This window comes from Anas platyrhynchos, chromosome 13 (assembly GCF_047663525.1).
Source record: "Anas platyrhynchos isolate ZD024472 breed Pekin duck chromosome 13, IASCAAS_PekinDuck_T2T, whole genome shotgun sequence".
NCBI lineage: Eukaryota > Metazoa > Chordata > Aves > Anseriformes > Anatidae > Anas > Anas platyrhynchos.
In genome coordinates, this window is record NC_092599.1 from 9535804 (window position 1) to 9550851 (window position 15048).

The 15048-nt window shown below is 70.4% G+C and overlaps 3 protein-coding genes across 3 annotated transcripts; all 3 read right to left on the minus strand.

The window, feature by feature from the left end:
• Nucleotides 1-89: 89 nt before the first annotated feature.
• On the minus strand, nucleotides 90-6278 carry QARS1 (glutaminyl-tRNA synthetase 1). Its single transcript, XM_072044208.1, has 23 exons — nucleotides 5936-6278; nucleotides 4962-5071; nucleotides 4622-4697; nucleotides 4343-4407; nucleotides 4162-4215; nucleotides 3888-3945; nucleotides 3624-3695; nucleotides 3425-3510; nucleotides 3219-3305; nucleotides 3042-3141; nucleotides 2863-2941; nucleotides 2677-2785; nucleotides 2472-2602; nucleotides 2271-2363; nucleotides 2045-2182; nucleotides 1884-1971; nucleotides 1653-1796; nucleotides 1475-1579; nucleotides 1248-1340; nucleotides 996-1123; nucleotides 710-776; nucleotides 434-559; nucleotides 90-341 (listed from the first exon to the last, which is right to left on the minus strand). Exons 1-23 carry the CDS (start codon nucleotides 6240-6242, stop codon nucleotides 291-293), a joined length of 2367 nt encoding a protein of 788 aa, XP_071900309.1. The 5' UTR covers nucleotides 6243-6278; the 3' UTR covers nucleotides 90-290.
• Nucleotides 6279-7166: 888 nt separating this feature from the next.
• On the minus strand, nucleotides 7167-9224 carry LOC113845031 (epidermal differentiation-specific protein-like). Its single transcript, XM_072044227.1, has 2 exons — nucleotides 8485-9224; nucleotides 7167-8348 (listed from the first exon to the last, which is right to left on the minus strand). Exon 2 carries the CDS (start codon nucleotides 8327-8329, stop codon nucleotides 7280-7282), a length of 1050 nt encoding a protein of 349 aa, XP_071900328.1. The 5' UTR covers nucleotides 8330-8348; nucleotides 8485-9224; the 3' UTR covers nucleotides 7167-7279.
• A 143-nt stretch (nucleotides 9225-9367) lies between these two features.
• SLC6A8 (solute carrier family 6 member 8) lies at nucleotides 9368-14413 on the minus strand. The gene is made up of 14 exons (XM_038185787.2): nucleotides 14138-14413; nucleotides 13576-13776; nucleotides 13076-13207; nucleotides 12323-12602; nucleotides 12105-12237; nucleotides 11755-11889; nucleotides 11554-11657; nucleotides 11347-11471; nucleotides 11157-11269; nucleotides 10945-11082; nucleotides 10684-10786; nucleotides 10493-10593; nucleotides 10145-10315; nucleotides 9368-9932 (listed from the first exon to the last, which is right to left on the minus strand). The coding sequence occupies exons 1-14, from the start codon at nucleotides 14223-14225 to the stop codon at nucleotides 9801-9803; spliced, it is 1956 nt and encodes a 651-aa protein (XP_038041715.1). The 5' UTR covers nucleotides 14226-14413; the 3' UTR covers nucleotides 9368-9800.
• Between the last annotated feature and the right edge of the window lie 635 nt (nucleotides 14414-15048).

Here is a 15048-nt window from a genome sequence, read left to right on the forward strand (position 1 = left end):
CTCCCGTGTCCCCCCCACGCGTGTAAGACCCCCCCCACGCGTGTAGGACCCCCCCAGCCCCATAAAGCAGTAAGGGCACAGAGCCACAATTGGGATGCTCCGGTTTATTGAGGTGATGCCATAGGGTGGGGGGCACAGCCCCACGCCCCGCAGGGCTGTGCTAAGGCAGCTGTGGCGCTGGGAGGGGGGGGCTGCAGGGCCAGGCTGCAGCCTGGGGACCCCCCCCCCCACGGGGGACACGGCCCCACAGCCGGGCACGGGAGCGGCGCTGGGGGCGGCGGGGGCTCCGCTCAGGCTTTGCCGGGGTCTTCCTTCAGCGTCACCGTGCGGTTGAACACCAGCTGGGGAGAGGCAGGGGGGAGGCGCTGAGCCCCGCGGCCCCCCCACGGGGGTCTCCGGGGTGGTCCCACGGGGCTGTCCCCCCGGGGCTCACCTTCCCCTCCCTGCTGTCGGGGTCCACGGAGAAGTAGCCCAGGCGCTCGAACTGGAATTTGTCAAAGGGGCGGGCGGCGAGGACGGATCTGTCGACCAGGGCGTTGTCCACCACGCGCAAGGAGGCCTTGGGGGGGGGACGACAGGGCTAGCACGGCACGCCTAGGCCCCCCGCCCCAATTCCTGCTGCCAGCGGGGCCGGGGGAGCAGGAGGAGGGGCTGCAGGGAAGGGGGTGCCTCCCCGTGGGGCTGCGAGCCCAGCTCCTGCAGCACTCACAGGATTGAGATCGCTCAGAAAGCCCCCGGGCACCTCCGCTGGGTCCTCGGGATTTTTGTGCAAAAACCTGGAAAAAAGGACAGATTCCTCCAGCACCAGGCTGCCCACGGGCTATCCCCCTGGGGGGGGGGGGGGGGGGGGAGGGACACAAAACCCTGCCAGAAGGGCCGGGAGGGGGGAAACGCACAGCCAGGAGGGGCAGAAAGGTGCTGAACACGGGGCTGTGGGGTTTGTAGCGGGGCAGCAGCCCGGCGGTGCCAGCCCCCGCCTGCAGCCCCCTACTCACAGCCGCTCGTAGAGCCGCACTTCGCAGGGCAGGGGCTCCGAAACCCAGTGGATGAAGGCTTTGGGCTTCTCGGCCACCTCTGACTTCGTGCAGGTCACCTCCAGCTCCATCACGCGCCCGCTGGCGTTCTGGGCGAGGCCGGAGGAGTCAGCCTGCAGCCCTGCCCGGGGCTCAGGCACCGTGCCCCAGCTCCCGCGGCCCCAAAAGGCCCAGAGGGGTTGTGGGGAGCCCCTGCCCACCCCCCTCACCCACCTTGATGACGTTCTGCACGGCGATGACGTAGCCAGCGTGGCGCAGCCCCACGGGCTGCCCCGGGGCCAGCCGCTTGTAGCCCTTGTCCAGCTCCTGCGAGACAGGTCACCGCTGCAAGAGGGGGCCCAGCACAAATTCCCCTTTCCAGCACCCTCTTTGTCCCCCCCGCTGCGTCCCCCCCACGCCGATGCCGTTCCCGGGGGGCGCAGACACCGTGCCCAGCTCACCTCCCTGAAGTCGGTCTCCTCGATGTAGACAATGGGCTGGAAGGGCACTTTGTGGGAGCCCCGGCTCTCATCGGCTGGGAAGTCGGGCACGAGGACATCGATTGTCTGGGGGAGAAGGAAGGGGGTGAAAACCCACCCTGGGGACCCCAGCTCCCCGCCCAGCCTGTGGTAACCTCACCTCAGGAGTGGGGAAATTGGTGATGGTGACCTTGAGGGGCTCCAGCACGGCCATGGCGCGGGGGGCCTGCTCGTTCAGCACCTCCCGCACGCACGCCTCCAGCAGGTGCGGCTCCATCGTTGCCTGGGCCACGGTCACACCGACCTGTGGGACGTGGGACACAGCTTGTCATTACCCTGGGGGCTGGGGGAGGTGGCTGCCCCCCGCCCCACCCTGCCCCACGGCGCCTACCCGTGCGCAGAAGTTGTTGATGGCCTCGGGGGGGAAGCCTCGGCGGCGCAGGGCGGTCAGGGTGAAGAGCCGGGGGTCGTCCCAGTCCCTGAGAACGCACCGGGATCACCACCAAACGCACCCCGAGCGGGTCCCACCCCGCCTGCTGGCCCCAATCCTACCTCACGGCGCCCGTCTCCACCAAGCGGATGATTTTCCTCTTGGAGACGACGGTGTACAGCAGGTTCAGGCGCCCGTACTCCCACTGCACGGGGCAGTAGACGTCCAGCGCGTTGCACAGCCAGAAGTAGGAGGAGCGCCTGCGGGGAATAACCTGGCTCAGCACCACCCTGCCCACAGCCCCCCCTGCCAGCAGGGATCCACCCCGGGGCCGTGCACGCTGCTCACCTGGCCTGGAACTCCTTGGTGCAGAGGGAGTGCGTGATGTGCTCGATGGAGTCGCACAGGCAGTGCGTGTAGTCGTACGTGGGGTAGATGCACCTGCGAGGGGGATGCAGTCAGCCCTGGGCTCCCTGAAACCCCCCTCCAAGACCCTCCAGGTCCCACAAGACGCAGACCCCTCCCTGCTGTCACCAGGACCCTCCCTACCACTTGTCCCCGGTGCGGTGGTGCGGAGTGAACTTGACGCGGTAGGCGACGGGGTCCATCTTCCCGTCCTCCATCACCAGCTTCATCCGCAGCGTGGCCTCCCCCTCCCCGAACTTGCCCTTTCGCATGTCCTGCGGGGCAGGGAAGCCGTCAGCCGGGCCACGGACCCAAATCCCAACAAGCACCCACCTCTGGGCAAGGATACCTCAAAGAGTAGGAGTGATTCCTCCACGGGCCGGTCCCGCCACGGCGAGGGCGGCGGGTTGTGGCCCTTGATCTCCTCCACCTTCTGGTGGCAGACGTAGGCCTGGCCCCTGTAGGGGGGACAGGCGGTGAGGGGACACAGCAGCGCGTCCCCTGAGCATCCCACCCATCGCCCCAGCACCCCCACCTGCGGATGAGCTCCAGGGCCCAGCTGTAGAGCTGGTCGAAGTAGTCCGAGGCGTGGGTCACCGCATAGGGCTGGTAGCCTGAGGGACGGGGCAAATTGGAGCCACCCCCGGGACCTACACGCGGGGATGTCCCCAGCAGCAGCCCTGCCCATCCCAACCTTGCCAGCCCTCGCCGTACCGAGCCACTCCACCATCTCCCGGATGGCCGTGAAGTATTTCTCCTCCTCCTTCTCGGGGTTGGTGTCGTCGTAGCGCAGGAAGCACACGCCCCCGTTGGCCTGGGGACATGGGGACAGTGAGCAGCCGTTCCCCGTTTCCCCGCGGGGTCTGGGCACAGCTCGGGGGCACCGCTCACCTTGGCGTAGCCGAAGTTGAAGTTGATGGCTTTGGCGTGCCCGATGTGCAGGATCCCGTTGGGCTCGGGAGGGAACCGCGTCCGCACCTGCCAGGAGGAAATGGGATGGCTGTCCTACAGCAGGGGGGCACCGAGGAGGAGCCCCCCGTGCCTCCCCACCACCCCACCACCCCACAGAACCCCCCTCAGAGGGGACCCGAGCTCACCTGCCCGCCCGTGACCGCCAGGTGCTGCTTCAGCAGTGCCATGGTGTTGGGTGTCACCACGTAGCCCTCCGTCTTGTAGTTCTCCCCTGGGGTGACAGCGCGCTCAGCGGCCCCGTGGGGAGGGGTGCGGGGCCAGGACAGCCCCCCTCCCACGACACAACCCTAGGGCCAGCACGTGGCAGGGCTTCCCCGCACTCACCCGGCTTGTGGAACTTGAGGGCTTCTCCCCGCAGCTGCTCCAGCAGCGATTTCGCCTCCGTGCCCACCTCACCTGCAAGGAGAGACGGGGCTGAGCCGCTGCCACCTCACTTTTGACCCATAAAGGACAAAAGGTGCGAGAGCAGCGCTGCCTGACAGGACAGAGGGAGGGCCCCAAGCAGTGCGAGCTGCCCGAACACAGCCCAGCTCGCTCCTAGGGCCGAGTCCCAGGAATTAGGGGGCTGGGACGTGACAGAGCCCTCACCATTCTCCACCACGGGCGTCTTCTGCTTCTCCTCCTGGACCGGCCGGGCCTTCGTAGCCTGCAGGGACGAGCACAGCCTCAGCACCCGGCTCCAACATGCCCCTTCCACCTCCCAGCTCCCTTGGCCCCATTCCAGGGCGGCAGCCGGGCACCCAAGGAGCAGGGGGACCACCTACAGGGACAGGAAGCAGCCCAGAGCACAGCCCCGAGGGTGGCCGGGGCTGCAGAGCCAGAAAAACACCATCCCAGCTGCCAGCCTTCCCCCCTGCATCACCTTTGGTTTCTTTTCCAGGTCTGCTTCTGTCTTTGGTCCCAGCAAATGCAGCACCTGGGAAAAAAAACATCTCCGTGCAGCGCCCCAGGGCCTGAGGGCAGCCCCGTGACCCGCAGCCTGCCCCACACCCACGCAGGACGAGCTGTCCCCGGCCCCACAGCCCCAGGGGACGGGCACCCACCTGCAGATCCACCTCGTTCTTGATGCTCTTCCCGTCCGCCCACTGCAGCCGGCTGCGCGCCTCCCCTGCAGGGGGGAGCACAGCATGGGCGAGGGGCCCGGGGGGAGGGGGTTTGGCCGGGGCTCCCCGTACCAAATCCTGGGCCAGCAGCCCCGGGATGGACCCCGAGTGCTGGGGGTGCTCCCACCCCTCCAGCAGGGTGGCAGAGGAAGCCCGGAGGGGGACGGGACACGAGGCAGGAGGGGATTAAGGCCCAGGGACCCCGCTGCCCCCACTCACCCATCAGCAGCCCCATGTTGAAGCGGTAGCGCTCGGCCAGCAGCTCCTCCCGGTGCCGGCTGATCACGGCCTCCACCTGGCAAGCACAACGGGCACACGGGGATGAGCAGCGAGCTGGGACCCCGGTCCTATGTGGCGACCCTCCCCTGGACCCCCCAGCCCCATCTTGTGTCCCCCCAGATCCCCTGGTCTTGTGTGGTGTCCCCCCAGACTCCCCAGTCCTGTGTGATGTGTCCACCCCCAGACTCCCCGGCCCTGTAGACCCTGATTTCTTGTGTTTCCCCCAGAAAAAGCTCCCCAGTCCCTTGTGTTGCCCCCTCCCTCAGCCCCCGTCTCTCACCGCCTCCTCGATCTGCTCGGGGCTGACCCTCACGCCCACGCCGCACGCCCGCTCGAAGTCGGCTGCGTCCAGGGGGTCAAGCGGGTGGCTGCGCAGGTACTGCAGGGCGGCTGCGGGCACAGCGCCGTCAGCAGCAGCATGAGCCCCCCCCAAAACCCCCAGGGACCCCTTAAAGACCCTCCAGGCTCCCCGAAGGCCCCGCAGAACCCCCCAAAGGCCCTCCCCAAGCCCCCCCCCAAACAATCCCAGGACTCCCTCGAGGCCCTCCTCAAGCCCCCCAAGCACCCCTATAACGCCCCCCAGGACCCCCCAAGGCCCTCCCTAAGCTCCCCAGGAGCCCCCCAAGGTCCCCCCTAAGTCCCCCTGGACCCTCCAAAGCCCTTCAGGACCCCCATAAGGCTCTCCAGGACCCCCCAACACCCTCCTTAAGTCCCTTTGGAACCCCCCCAAGCTCCTCAGGACCCCCCTAGCGCCCCCCAGGACCCTCATAAGCCCCCCAAGCATCCCCATAAGGCCCCCCAGGACACTCTCCAAGCCCCCAAGGCCCTCCCCAAAGCTCCCCAGGACTCCCCAACCCCCCCAGGACCCCTCAAGGCCCTCCCTAAGTCCCCTTGGACCCCCCAAAGCCCTTCAAGACCCCCAAAAGCCCCCCAAACATCCCCATAAGGCCCCCCAGGACCCTCCCCAAGCGCCCAAGGCCCTCCCTAAGTCCCCTTGGACCCCCCAAAGCCCCCCAGGACAGCCATAAAGCCTCCCAGGTCCCCCATAAGGTCCCCCAGGACCCTCCCCAAGGCTCCCCTTCACCCTCCAAGGCCCCTTAGGACTCCCCACCCCCCCCAGGACCCCTCAAGGCCCTCCCTAAGCCCCCCAGGACCCCCCCCAAAACCCCCAGGACCCCCATAAGCCCCCCAAGACCCCCCATAGACCTCCCCAGGACCCCTCCCTACCCCCTCACCCCCCCATCCCCCCCGCACCGCCGAGCTGCAGGTCGCTGCGGATGTCCCCGCGGCCGATGTAGGCGACGAGGAAGGCGAGGCGGCCGGGGTCGCGCAGGCGGGCGGCGGCGTTGTAGAGCAGCGCCCCGGTGGCCTTGTCCAGGCGGGGGCCCAGCTCCCCGCGGGCCTGCAGCACGGCGCGGCGGAGCTGGGCGCTGAGCGCGGCGTTGCGCAGCGTCTCGCGGGCCTTGGCCTCGCTCAGCCCGATGCCCGTGAACAGCCCCAGCGCCTCCGCCTCAGCCTCCGCCTCAGCCGCCGCCGGCTCCGCCGCCATCGCCGCCGCCATCTTGGCTCCTTCCTCCTCCCCGCCCGGGGAGGAGGGCGGGAAGAACCGGGGGGATGAGCCAATCAGAGCTGAGCGTCGCGCGCCGCGGCCAATAAGGAGAGGGAGAGCACGGAGAGGGCAGCGAATAGGAAGGAGGGGGGCGTGGTTTAGGGGGAGGGGAGGGGGGTGTTTTAAAGGGCCAGGCGCGCACCGCCACGTGGGGGGCGGGGCTGGGGGCTGGAGGGGGCGGCCCCGGGGTGGGCTTAGCGGGACCCCAGCGGAACCCCACGGCCACGCGTGTCCAGCCCGTGTCCCGTTTTGTGTCCCTGTGCTCACTGGTGTCCATCCCCGTGTCCCCTCTTGTGTCCCCATGCCCACCCGTGTCCCTCACGGTGTCCCCACAGCCACCCACGTCCCTCACTGTGTCCCCACGGCCGCACACGTCAGTCCCCATGTCCCCTCTTGTGTCCCCATGGACATGTATGTCCCTCACTGTGTCCCTATGGCCACCCACATCAACCCCTGTGTCCTCTCTGGTGTCCCCACAGCCACACATATCCACCCCCTTGTCCCCCCATAGCCACATGTCCCCCCTCCATGTCCCTACAGCCACCCGTGTCCATCCCTGTGTCCCCCCTCATGTCCCCACAGCCCCAAATGTCCCCCCTTTATGTCCCCATGTCCATCCCCATGTCCCCCCCTTGTTTCTCATGGCCATGCACATCCCTCACTGTGTCCCCACAGCCACCCGTGTCCATCCCCATGTCCCCTTTTGTATCCCCACAGCCCCAAGTGTCCCCTCTTTATGTCCCCACACCCACCCATGTCTACCCCTGTCTCCCCCCTTGTGTCCCCATACCCACCCGTGTCCATCCCCACATCCCCACATCCCCTCCCAGTCCCCCCCCACCAGCCCCCAACAGCACCATCAGAGGGGTGGTTCAGCACAGGATTTATTCTCCCTGCCCCCATTTTGGGACTCCCGGCACCGCGCCCTACCCACCAGAGCCACCCCCGAGCTGTCCCCACGGCCACACACCCACCCCTCCCGCAGGGCCTCAGCACCCACCGGGCCCCTCCTCTGTCCCCGCCGCGTCCCCCGGCTCGGTGCTGGCGGCCGGCAGGGGCTTCATGCTGAAATGGGCGCTGATGTTGGTGCCCGAGACGCTGCGGTACTCGCCCAGCTCGGTGCTCACGGCCTCGTTGTGCCTGAGGGTGAGCAGCACGGGCACGGACAGCGTCACCTCCTTGCGCAGCACGCGGACCCTCAGCGCCGTGCGCGGGGGGATCTTGGCCGGCAGCTGCACCTCCACCCGCTCCCGCCGCGTGCTGGCCTCGCTGCGCCCCTTCTGCACCGTGAAGACGTTGGAGGCCTCCACGGCCAGCGTGAAGGACAGCCCGGCCTTCAGGCTGCTGGCGTTGCTGAAGTGGAAGCTCTGCCAGAGCGTGGTGCTGTACTCCCGCCGGCTGCTCGCCGACAGCGCCTGCTCGGCCGCCGTCTCGTTCACCCCCACGATCTCGTCCACCAGCACCTCCCGCTCGGCCTCCACCCGCTTCTGCTCCCACAGGAGCTTCGCCGAGACCTGAGGCTGCCCCGGCTTCAGCGGGCGCAGGTGGGACAGCCTGGCCTGGAAGTTCAGCTCGGGTTTGTAGTCGGCCAAACGCTCGCCGGGCCAGGCCAGGCAGTGCCAGCCCCCGCGGCCGGGGTGCTGGTAGAGCAGCCAGACCCCGCGCTGCACCACGTGCGAGGCCACGCGGTCGTTGAAGTAGCCGTAGGCCAGGTTGGTCTCCTCCGTCACCACCTTGCAGGCCCCCTGGAAGTTGGGGCGCTCGTACAGGGTGATCTGGGGGTCCCCCAGGTCGTGGTGCACCAGGCGCAGCGCCGAGAAGCTGTTGGGCCGCCCCACCGAGGGGTACTCGCCCTCCTCGAAGGCGTGCGGCTCGCCCTCGTACTTGGGCTCGGTGTAGGCGATCCAGGGCTGCCCCACCACCTTCAGGGAGGCGATGCAGTTCCCGAAATCCAGCTCGTGCAGGTCGGGCACGTCGCAGGTGAACTCCCGGCTCAGCCCCTCGAAGTCGGGGCGCTCGTACACCGTGATCCGGTTCATGGTGCCGCCGGCGCCGTCCCTGCGGGGGGCACACAAACCCGGCACCTGGGCTCGCGTGGGGCCGCGGGGAAAGCCTGGGTGCCAAAATCCCTCTCCCAGCCCCTCCTCTCCCCCCTTCCCCTTCATTTCCCCCATCCCCATCCCTGTGCTCTCACCGTCTCCGCCGGCAGCGCCCCGACGCCGGCCCGCGGCCGTGCCTTTTATTGAGGCTGCGTGCCACGACACGAAGCGAGGGCGCTGCCGACGCTCAGCTCCGCGCCCTCCTCGCCCGGCCCCGGCCCCGCGGTGGCAGCGGGCACCCGCACGGCCCCGCCGCACCGGGACGCCCGGCGGCCCCACCGACCAGCCCTGCCGGAAAGTCCTGCCGCACCCCGGGCACGCGGCGCTCCAGCGCTAACGAGTCACCACCAATTATCAACGGTGCTTCCGTGCCCTGCCCGCGCTAATTACCCGGTGTGCTGCCGGTGGGGCAGGACCGGCCGGCTCGCCCCGGCGGGGTGAGAGGGGGCAGTGGTGGGACCGGGTGGCACCTGGGGACGAGCCCTTGGCGTGCCATGGTGCCACTGGGAGCTCAGTGCAGGCCCTGGCACGGCACGGCACAGCATGGCACGGCCACCCGGCACGGGACAGCCCCTGACATGGCCCAGGGTGTGAGGACAGAGCCCCGAGGCACGGCGTGGTGTGACGCGGCACGACGCAGCCCCCCGCACAGACCTGTGCCCGAGGAAGGCCCGGGCAGGCGGTGGCACTTGGACCCCCTCGTCCCTCCTGGTGGGGATGTCCCCAACCCCGCTGCAGGGCAGGATGCTCCGGGACCTCCTGGGGTGGCCACGGCGCTCAGCTGAGCCCCCACAACCCCCCATGGGGCAGCAGCTGCCCCCCTGCACCCCCCTTCTCCTTATGGCACGGGGCAGCCTCGCGCCCGCAGCCCCCTCTGCTCCGCCAGCCCCATCCAGCGCCGCCCCCGGGGGCTGCAGCCCCCCTCCCCGGCACCCCCACCCCTCCCCAAAACGCGGTGCCCCCTTCCCGAGGCGGGGCTGCCAGGGTCTCCCAGTTTATTGCCAGATGTCGGGGCGGTCGGGGTTACACCAGACAAACGCTACAGAAGCGGTTAGTGAGCGAGGTGCCACCGGCCGGGGGGGGGGGCCGGGACAGGACGTGGGGACGGACACCGGGACGTGGGGACGGACACCGGGGAGGGGCTGTCCCGCTCGCTTCCCCCCCACCCTCCCCCACCCTCCCCAGCCCACCCCCTCCCCCGGTGCCGCACGTGCCCCCCTCTCCGTGTCGGGGACCCCCGCGGCTGCCCCGGCCCCGTGTCCCCGAGGAGCCCCGGCCCCACGGCGGGTGTGTGTGTGTGTGTGTGTGTGTGTGTTTGTAGGGGGGGGTCCCGGGCACGGGGCAGCGAGGGTGGGAGGCGGTGCTGGCATTATTGCTATGGCAGGCGGGAGCAGCGCGACCCTCCCCACGCTCAGATCACAGTCTCAAAGAGCGTCGTCTTCTCCTTGGGGGGCTCCGGGGCCAGGAGCTTGGCTTCGGCCTCGGGCGTCAGGTACTCCAGGTGGTGGTGGCCCCAGATCGGCGTGGTCAGGAGCTGCCAGCGCTGCGGGGACGGGATGGGGTCGGCACCGGGGCCACCGAGATGGGGGTGGCACGGGGCAGCCCCCCACCCACAGGGATGGGGTGGGCATGGGGTGAGATTGGAGTGGGGAAGGGGCGGAAATGGGGTTGGGAGAGGGGTGAGGGGGGCACGGGGATAAATCTGAGATGGTGACGGGATGGGGACAGGGATGGGGATGATGAGGGAGCCCTCACCTCGCGCAGGGAACCTTTGCAGCGCAGGAGCTTGTAGAGGACGGTGCAGGGGATGCAGAGCATGGAGGACAGCGCCAGGACCCAGCCGATGGCGTCGCCCCACCAGGGGTACACGTACGTCTTGTTGTACGTCAGCGGCTTGTAGTTCACCACGTGGAACACGAAGATGCCCTGGGGCGGGGGGAAAGCGAGGTCCCGGCTGTGTCACCCCGCACCCAGGGGTGTCCCAGCACCCAGGGCCGTGCCGTGCCCCCAGCAGCCGCCGGGGGGAGCCCGGTGCCCGCGGTGCAGCGCGCACGGGACGCGCGCCCCGGTCCCAGCCCACGCGTGAGCGTGTCCCCGGCTCACCACGCACACCAGCGGCGTCACCACGGCCCAGCACCACTTCATGAAGGGCAGGGGCCGGTAGCCGATCATGCGGGCCACGTCGTCCATGAAGCGGTCGGCGCCTGCGGGGACAGGGACGTGACAGCGGGGTCCCGTGGGGTGCCCGTGCCTGCCACCCGTGCCTGCCACCCGTGCCCGTCCCGTGGGCTCACCGTAGACCCAGGCGATGACCACGCACTCCCAGAAGGCCTGCCACAGCAGCGTGATCCCGCTGGCCGAGTAGTAGTCAAAGAGCTGGAACACGTACATGCCGCCCTAGGGGACGGGGACACGCGTCACCGGGCTGCGCCGCCGGTCCCAAACGTCCCCGAGAGCCCCCCGGCAGCACGGACACCCCGCAGGCCACGGGAGCTCCTGCCCCACGCCACGGGAGGGGACAGCACGGCGTCCCCACGGCTGTCCCGCGTCCCCACCTGTGTCACCATGGAGAGGTCGATGAGGCAGCAGACGACGCAGCAGAGCGCGGCGGTGAGCTCGCGGCGCAGCGAGCCGGCCCCCGGCTGGGGGAACAGGTCCAGGATGCCCGTGATGAAACCCTCCACACCGACAAACTGCGGCACACGGCAGGGCTCAGCGGGGGCGTGCGGCCCCGGCCCCGGCCCCCTGCCCATCCCCGCCGCCGTACCTGGCTGTCCAGCCCCAGCACCAGGAGCATGAAGAAGAAGAGCGTGGCCCACAGCGGGGACAAGGGCATCAGCGTCACAGCTTTGGGGTAGGCGATGAAGGCCAGCCCAGGGCCTGCGGGACAGCGGGGTCAGCGGTGCCGGCCCCACGGGGGGCACAGGACCAGCCGGCCCCCTCCACCCACCACTCACCAGACTCGGCCACCTTGGAGATGTCCACGCCTTGCTCCGAGGCCATGAAGCCCAGCACGGAGAACACGACGAAGCCGGCGAAGAAGCTGGTGGAGCTGTTGATGACGGCCAGGATGTAGGCGTCCCTGCGGGCAGAGAGGGTCACGGGGAGCCGGGGGGGGCACCGGGGGGTGCCGGGGGCTCCCCGTGAGGGCGGCACAGCCCTACCTGTAGCAGTTGTTGTGGAAGCGGTTGTAGCTGCCCAGCGCGGTCAGGGCGCCCAGCCCGATGGCGTAGGAGAAGAAGATTTGGGTGCCGGCGTCGATCCAGACCTGCGGCGCAGGGGGACCGTTGGGGGTGCCGGGGGGGCGCAGCGTGTGTCCCTGTCCCGGCCCCTCCCGGCCCTCGCCTCCCTCCCCCTGCCCTCACCTGCGCCTCGGCCAGTTTGGACCAGTCGGGTTTCAGGTAGTAGACGATGCCGCCCAGCGCCCCGGGCAGCGTCACGCCGTGGACCAGCAGCAGGATGAGGACCACGTAGGGGAAGAGCGCCGTGAAGTAGACGATCTGCGGAGGAGGAGGGGGTGCTGGTGAGCCCCAGCCCCCCCAGCCGGGCTGTGGGGCAGGGCTGTGGCTCTCTCGTGCCGCAGAGTGTCCCCGCTGAGACCGGGACCTGGGACATCCCCGGGTGCTGGTGGCACCCCCCAGGCGGACGTGGGACCGGCGGGGCCATGGCGTGGGAGGACGGGAGGGAGGCAGCACCGCAGCCCCCCCAGCGTTACCTTCCCCGTCGACTTGACGCCCTTCCAGATGCAGAAGTAGACGACGACCCAGGTGGTGACGAGGCAGAGAATCATCTGCCAGTTCATCTCCCCCGGCTCGCTGAGGTCCCCGGAGAGCCGCAGCACCTTGTTCCTGCACAGCGGGGCAGTGCTGAGCGCCGGCACATCCCCGGCCCAGCCGTGTCCCCGCCGTGTCCCCGCAGTGTCCCCGCACTCACTCCCAGAACTCGATGACGGGCGAGCGCTTGTTGGCCAGGTCGGTGCAGCTGAAGTTGAGGGCCCCGGCGGCGGCGGCGGCGCTGGCGTTGGTGCTGGCGTTTCGGCACAGCTCCAGGTGGAAGAACTCGGCGCACTGCTCCGTGTTCCAGGCGTGGCCGCAGGTGGCCCAGGGCAGCGTGTCGGTCAGCGAGTGCACCAGGTAGAAGAGCCCCCACACCAGGATCATGATGTAGTAGGAGTTGCAGAAGAAGACGATCACCATGGAGGCCAAGCCCAGACCTGAAGCACCACCGGGACGTCACGAGCCCGCGGGGGGGCTGGCACGGGGCCCAGCCCACCCACGGCGACCCAAACCCAGCGGGGACGGGCAGAGGGGGAAGAAACCCGGGGCAGGACGGTGGTGCCGGCTGGGGCTAGGACGGCGGTGACGGCTCGGGGCATGCGGGGAGCCCGGGGCAGGACGTGGTGAACCGCAGGAGGTGGGAGGAGGGAGGGGACCCGGCGGCGCTCGGGGGAAGCCGGCGGCGGCAGCCGGGGAGCCGCGGGGCAGGGCAGGGCGCCGCGGGGAGCTGCCACCCTTGGCCGGGGCGCCCACGGGACACGGGCAAGGTGCAGGCAGCAGGCAGGGCGTGGGCAGGGAGCCGCTGGCGGCAGCGCACGGGCACGGTGCCGGGGGGCCCCCGGGCAGGGCCGGGGTGTGTGTGTGTGTGTGTGGGGGGGGGATTTAAAGGGCGGCGGGGTCCCGGCGGTACCTTTGAAGAGGGGGGCGATGTTCCAGGCGGCGATGCCCCCCTGCTTCATGAACTGTCCCAGGGCCACCTCCAGGAAGAAGACGGGGATGCCGCCCACGAAGACGATGAGCAGGTAGGGGATGAGGAAGACGCCTGGGACCGGGGGGGAGGAGGAGGAGGGTGGGGGGGGGCACACGCGGGGCAGGCTCAGCCGCCCGCTGCCCCCCTCCCCGGTCCCCCCCGCGCCACCCGCCGGGCGCAGCGAATGGCGAGCGGGCCTCCGCGCACTCCCCCTCGCCGCGCTGCCGATGTAGGTCAGGGCAGGCAGGTGCCGGGGGGCTCCCCGCAGCCCCCGACCCGCGCGGGACCCCCAGCAGCCCCATGGGACAGCACAGCACGCACACAGGCAGCCCCATAACCCCTCCGGGGGCATCCCTATGGGCAGCAAGGCAATGTGCGGGGTGCGCCCCCCCCTTGATTTGCACCCCCCCAGCCCGTGCCGGGGTGCCGGCGGGGCTCACCTCCGCCGTTCTTGTAGCACAGGTAGGGGAAGCGCCAGACGTTGCCCAGCCCCACGGCGAAGCCCACGCAGGACATGATGAAGTCCATCTGCCGCGTCCACGTCTCCCGCTCGGGGGCGGCCGCTTTGGGGGGGCCGGGGGGCCCCACCAGCGGCGCCGTCACCGCCCGCTCCTCGCCCGCCGCGGGGGGCTCCGCGCCCTCTGCGGGGACAGGGGGACCCACGCCGGCGGCACGGGCGCCCATGGATGGGGTCGGTCGGAGGGGAAAGGCACCGGAGACTTGGAGGGGGGGGGGAGGGCGCTCGTTGCCCCCCTCCCCCCCGAGCCCCCCACTCGGGCCGTGACGTCAGATGTCAGCCCGGCGCGTGACGTCACAATGCAGAGCGGTGACTCACCCCGCGGCGGCGGGAGGGGGCGCGCCGCGGTCGCGCGTGGCCGTGGGGTCCCCCCCGCGCCTCCCCGCATCCCTCTCCGCGCGTCCCCGTCCCCTATCCCCGCACCGCGTCCCCCCCCCCAACCACCACCACCCCCTCCCCGCTTTCCACCCCCGCCCCGCGCTTACCGGAGCCCGGCGGGGCGGCGGTGGCGGCGTCGCGGCGCGGGGCGGCGGGCGGCTGCGGGGCGGCCGTGTCGGCGGGGACGGGGGGCATGGCGCGGGGGGCCGGGGACCGGGGGCGGCTCGGGGGCGGCTCCGTGCCCGGGGCGCTCAGAAGCAATCCACGAAGCACTTGAAGGTGAGTCGGAAGAACCTCATTGAGGGCGGCGGGGCGCGGCGGGGCGGGCCGGGCCGGGCGGGCGGCTCAGAGCCGGGCTGCGGGGCCGGCGCCGCGCGGCCGCTCCGGGGCTCTCTGCGCCGCGGCACCGGGCGGCGGCGGAGGCAGAGCCGGGCCGCGCCGCCCCCCGTGCGCCATTGGCCGCGCCGCCCGCCCGCGGCTTGCCGGGACTTGCAGTCTCGCCGCACCGGCACCGGCACCGGGGCGCGCCCGGGGCACGGGGCAATGGGGCGTCCCCGGCGGCGAGGGCGCAAAGAGCGCGGGGGGGCGCACTGGGGACATAGGGCGCGCTGAGGGCGCACTGAGGGCACCGGGAATACCGGGGGACAGCGGGCAGTGAAGGCACTTCGGGACCGCGGGGAACTCCAGGACACCGGGCACTAAGTTCGCACTGAGGGCGTGGGGGATACCAGGGACAGCGGGCACTAAAGGCACTCCAGGACCATGGGGAACTCCGGGAGACACCGGGCACTACAGGTGCCCCGTGGCCATGGGGGACAGCAGAGGCCACCAAGCACTCTGAGCTCACTGGGGCCGTAGGGAACAGCAGAGGGCACGGGGCACTACGGGCACACCGGGCACTACAGGCACATTGGGGCCGTAGGGCACGCCGGGCCATACAGAGCACCAGTTGACAGCAAAGGGCAGCAAGGCACACCACGTGTCCACCGACACAGCAGGGTGTGCTGAGAGCCACGAG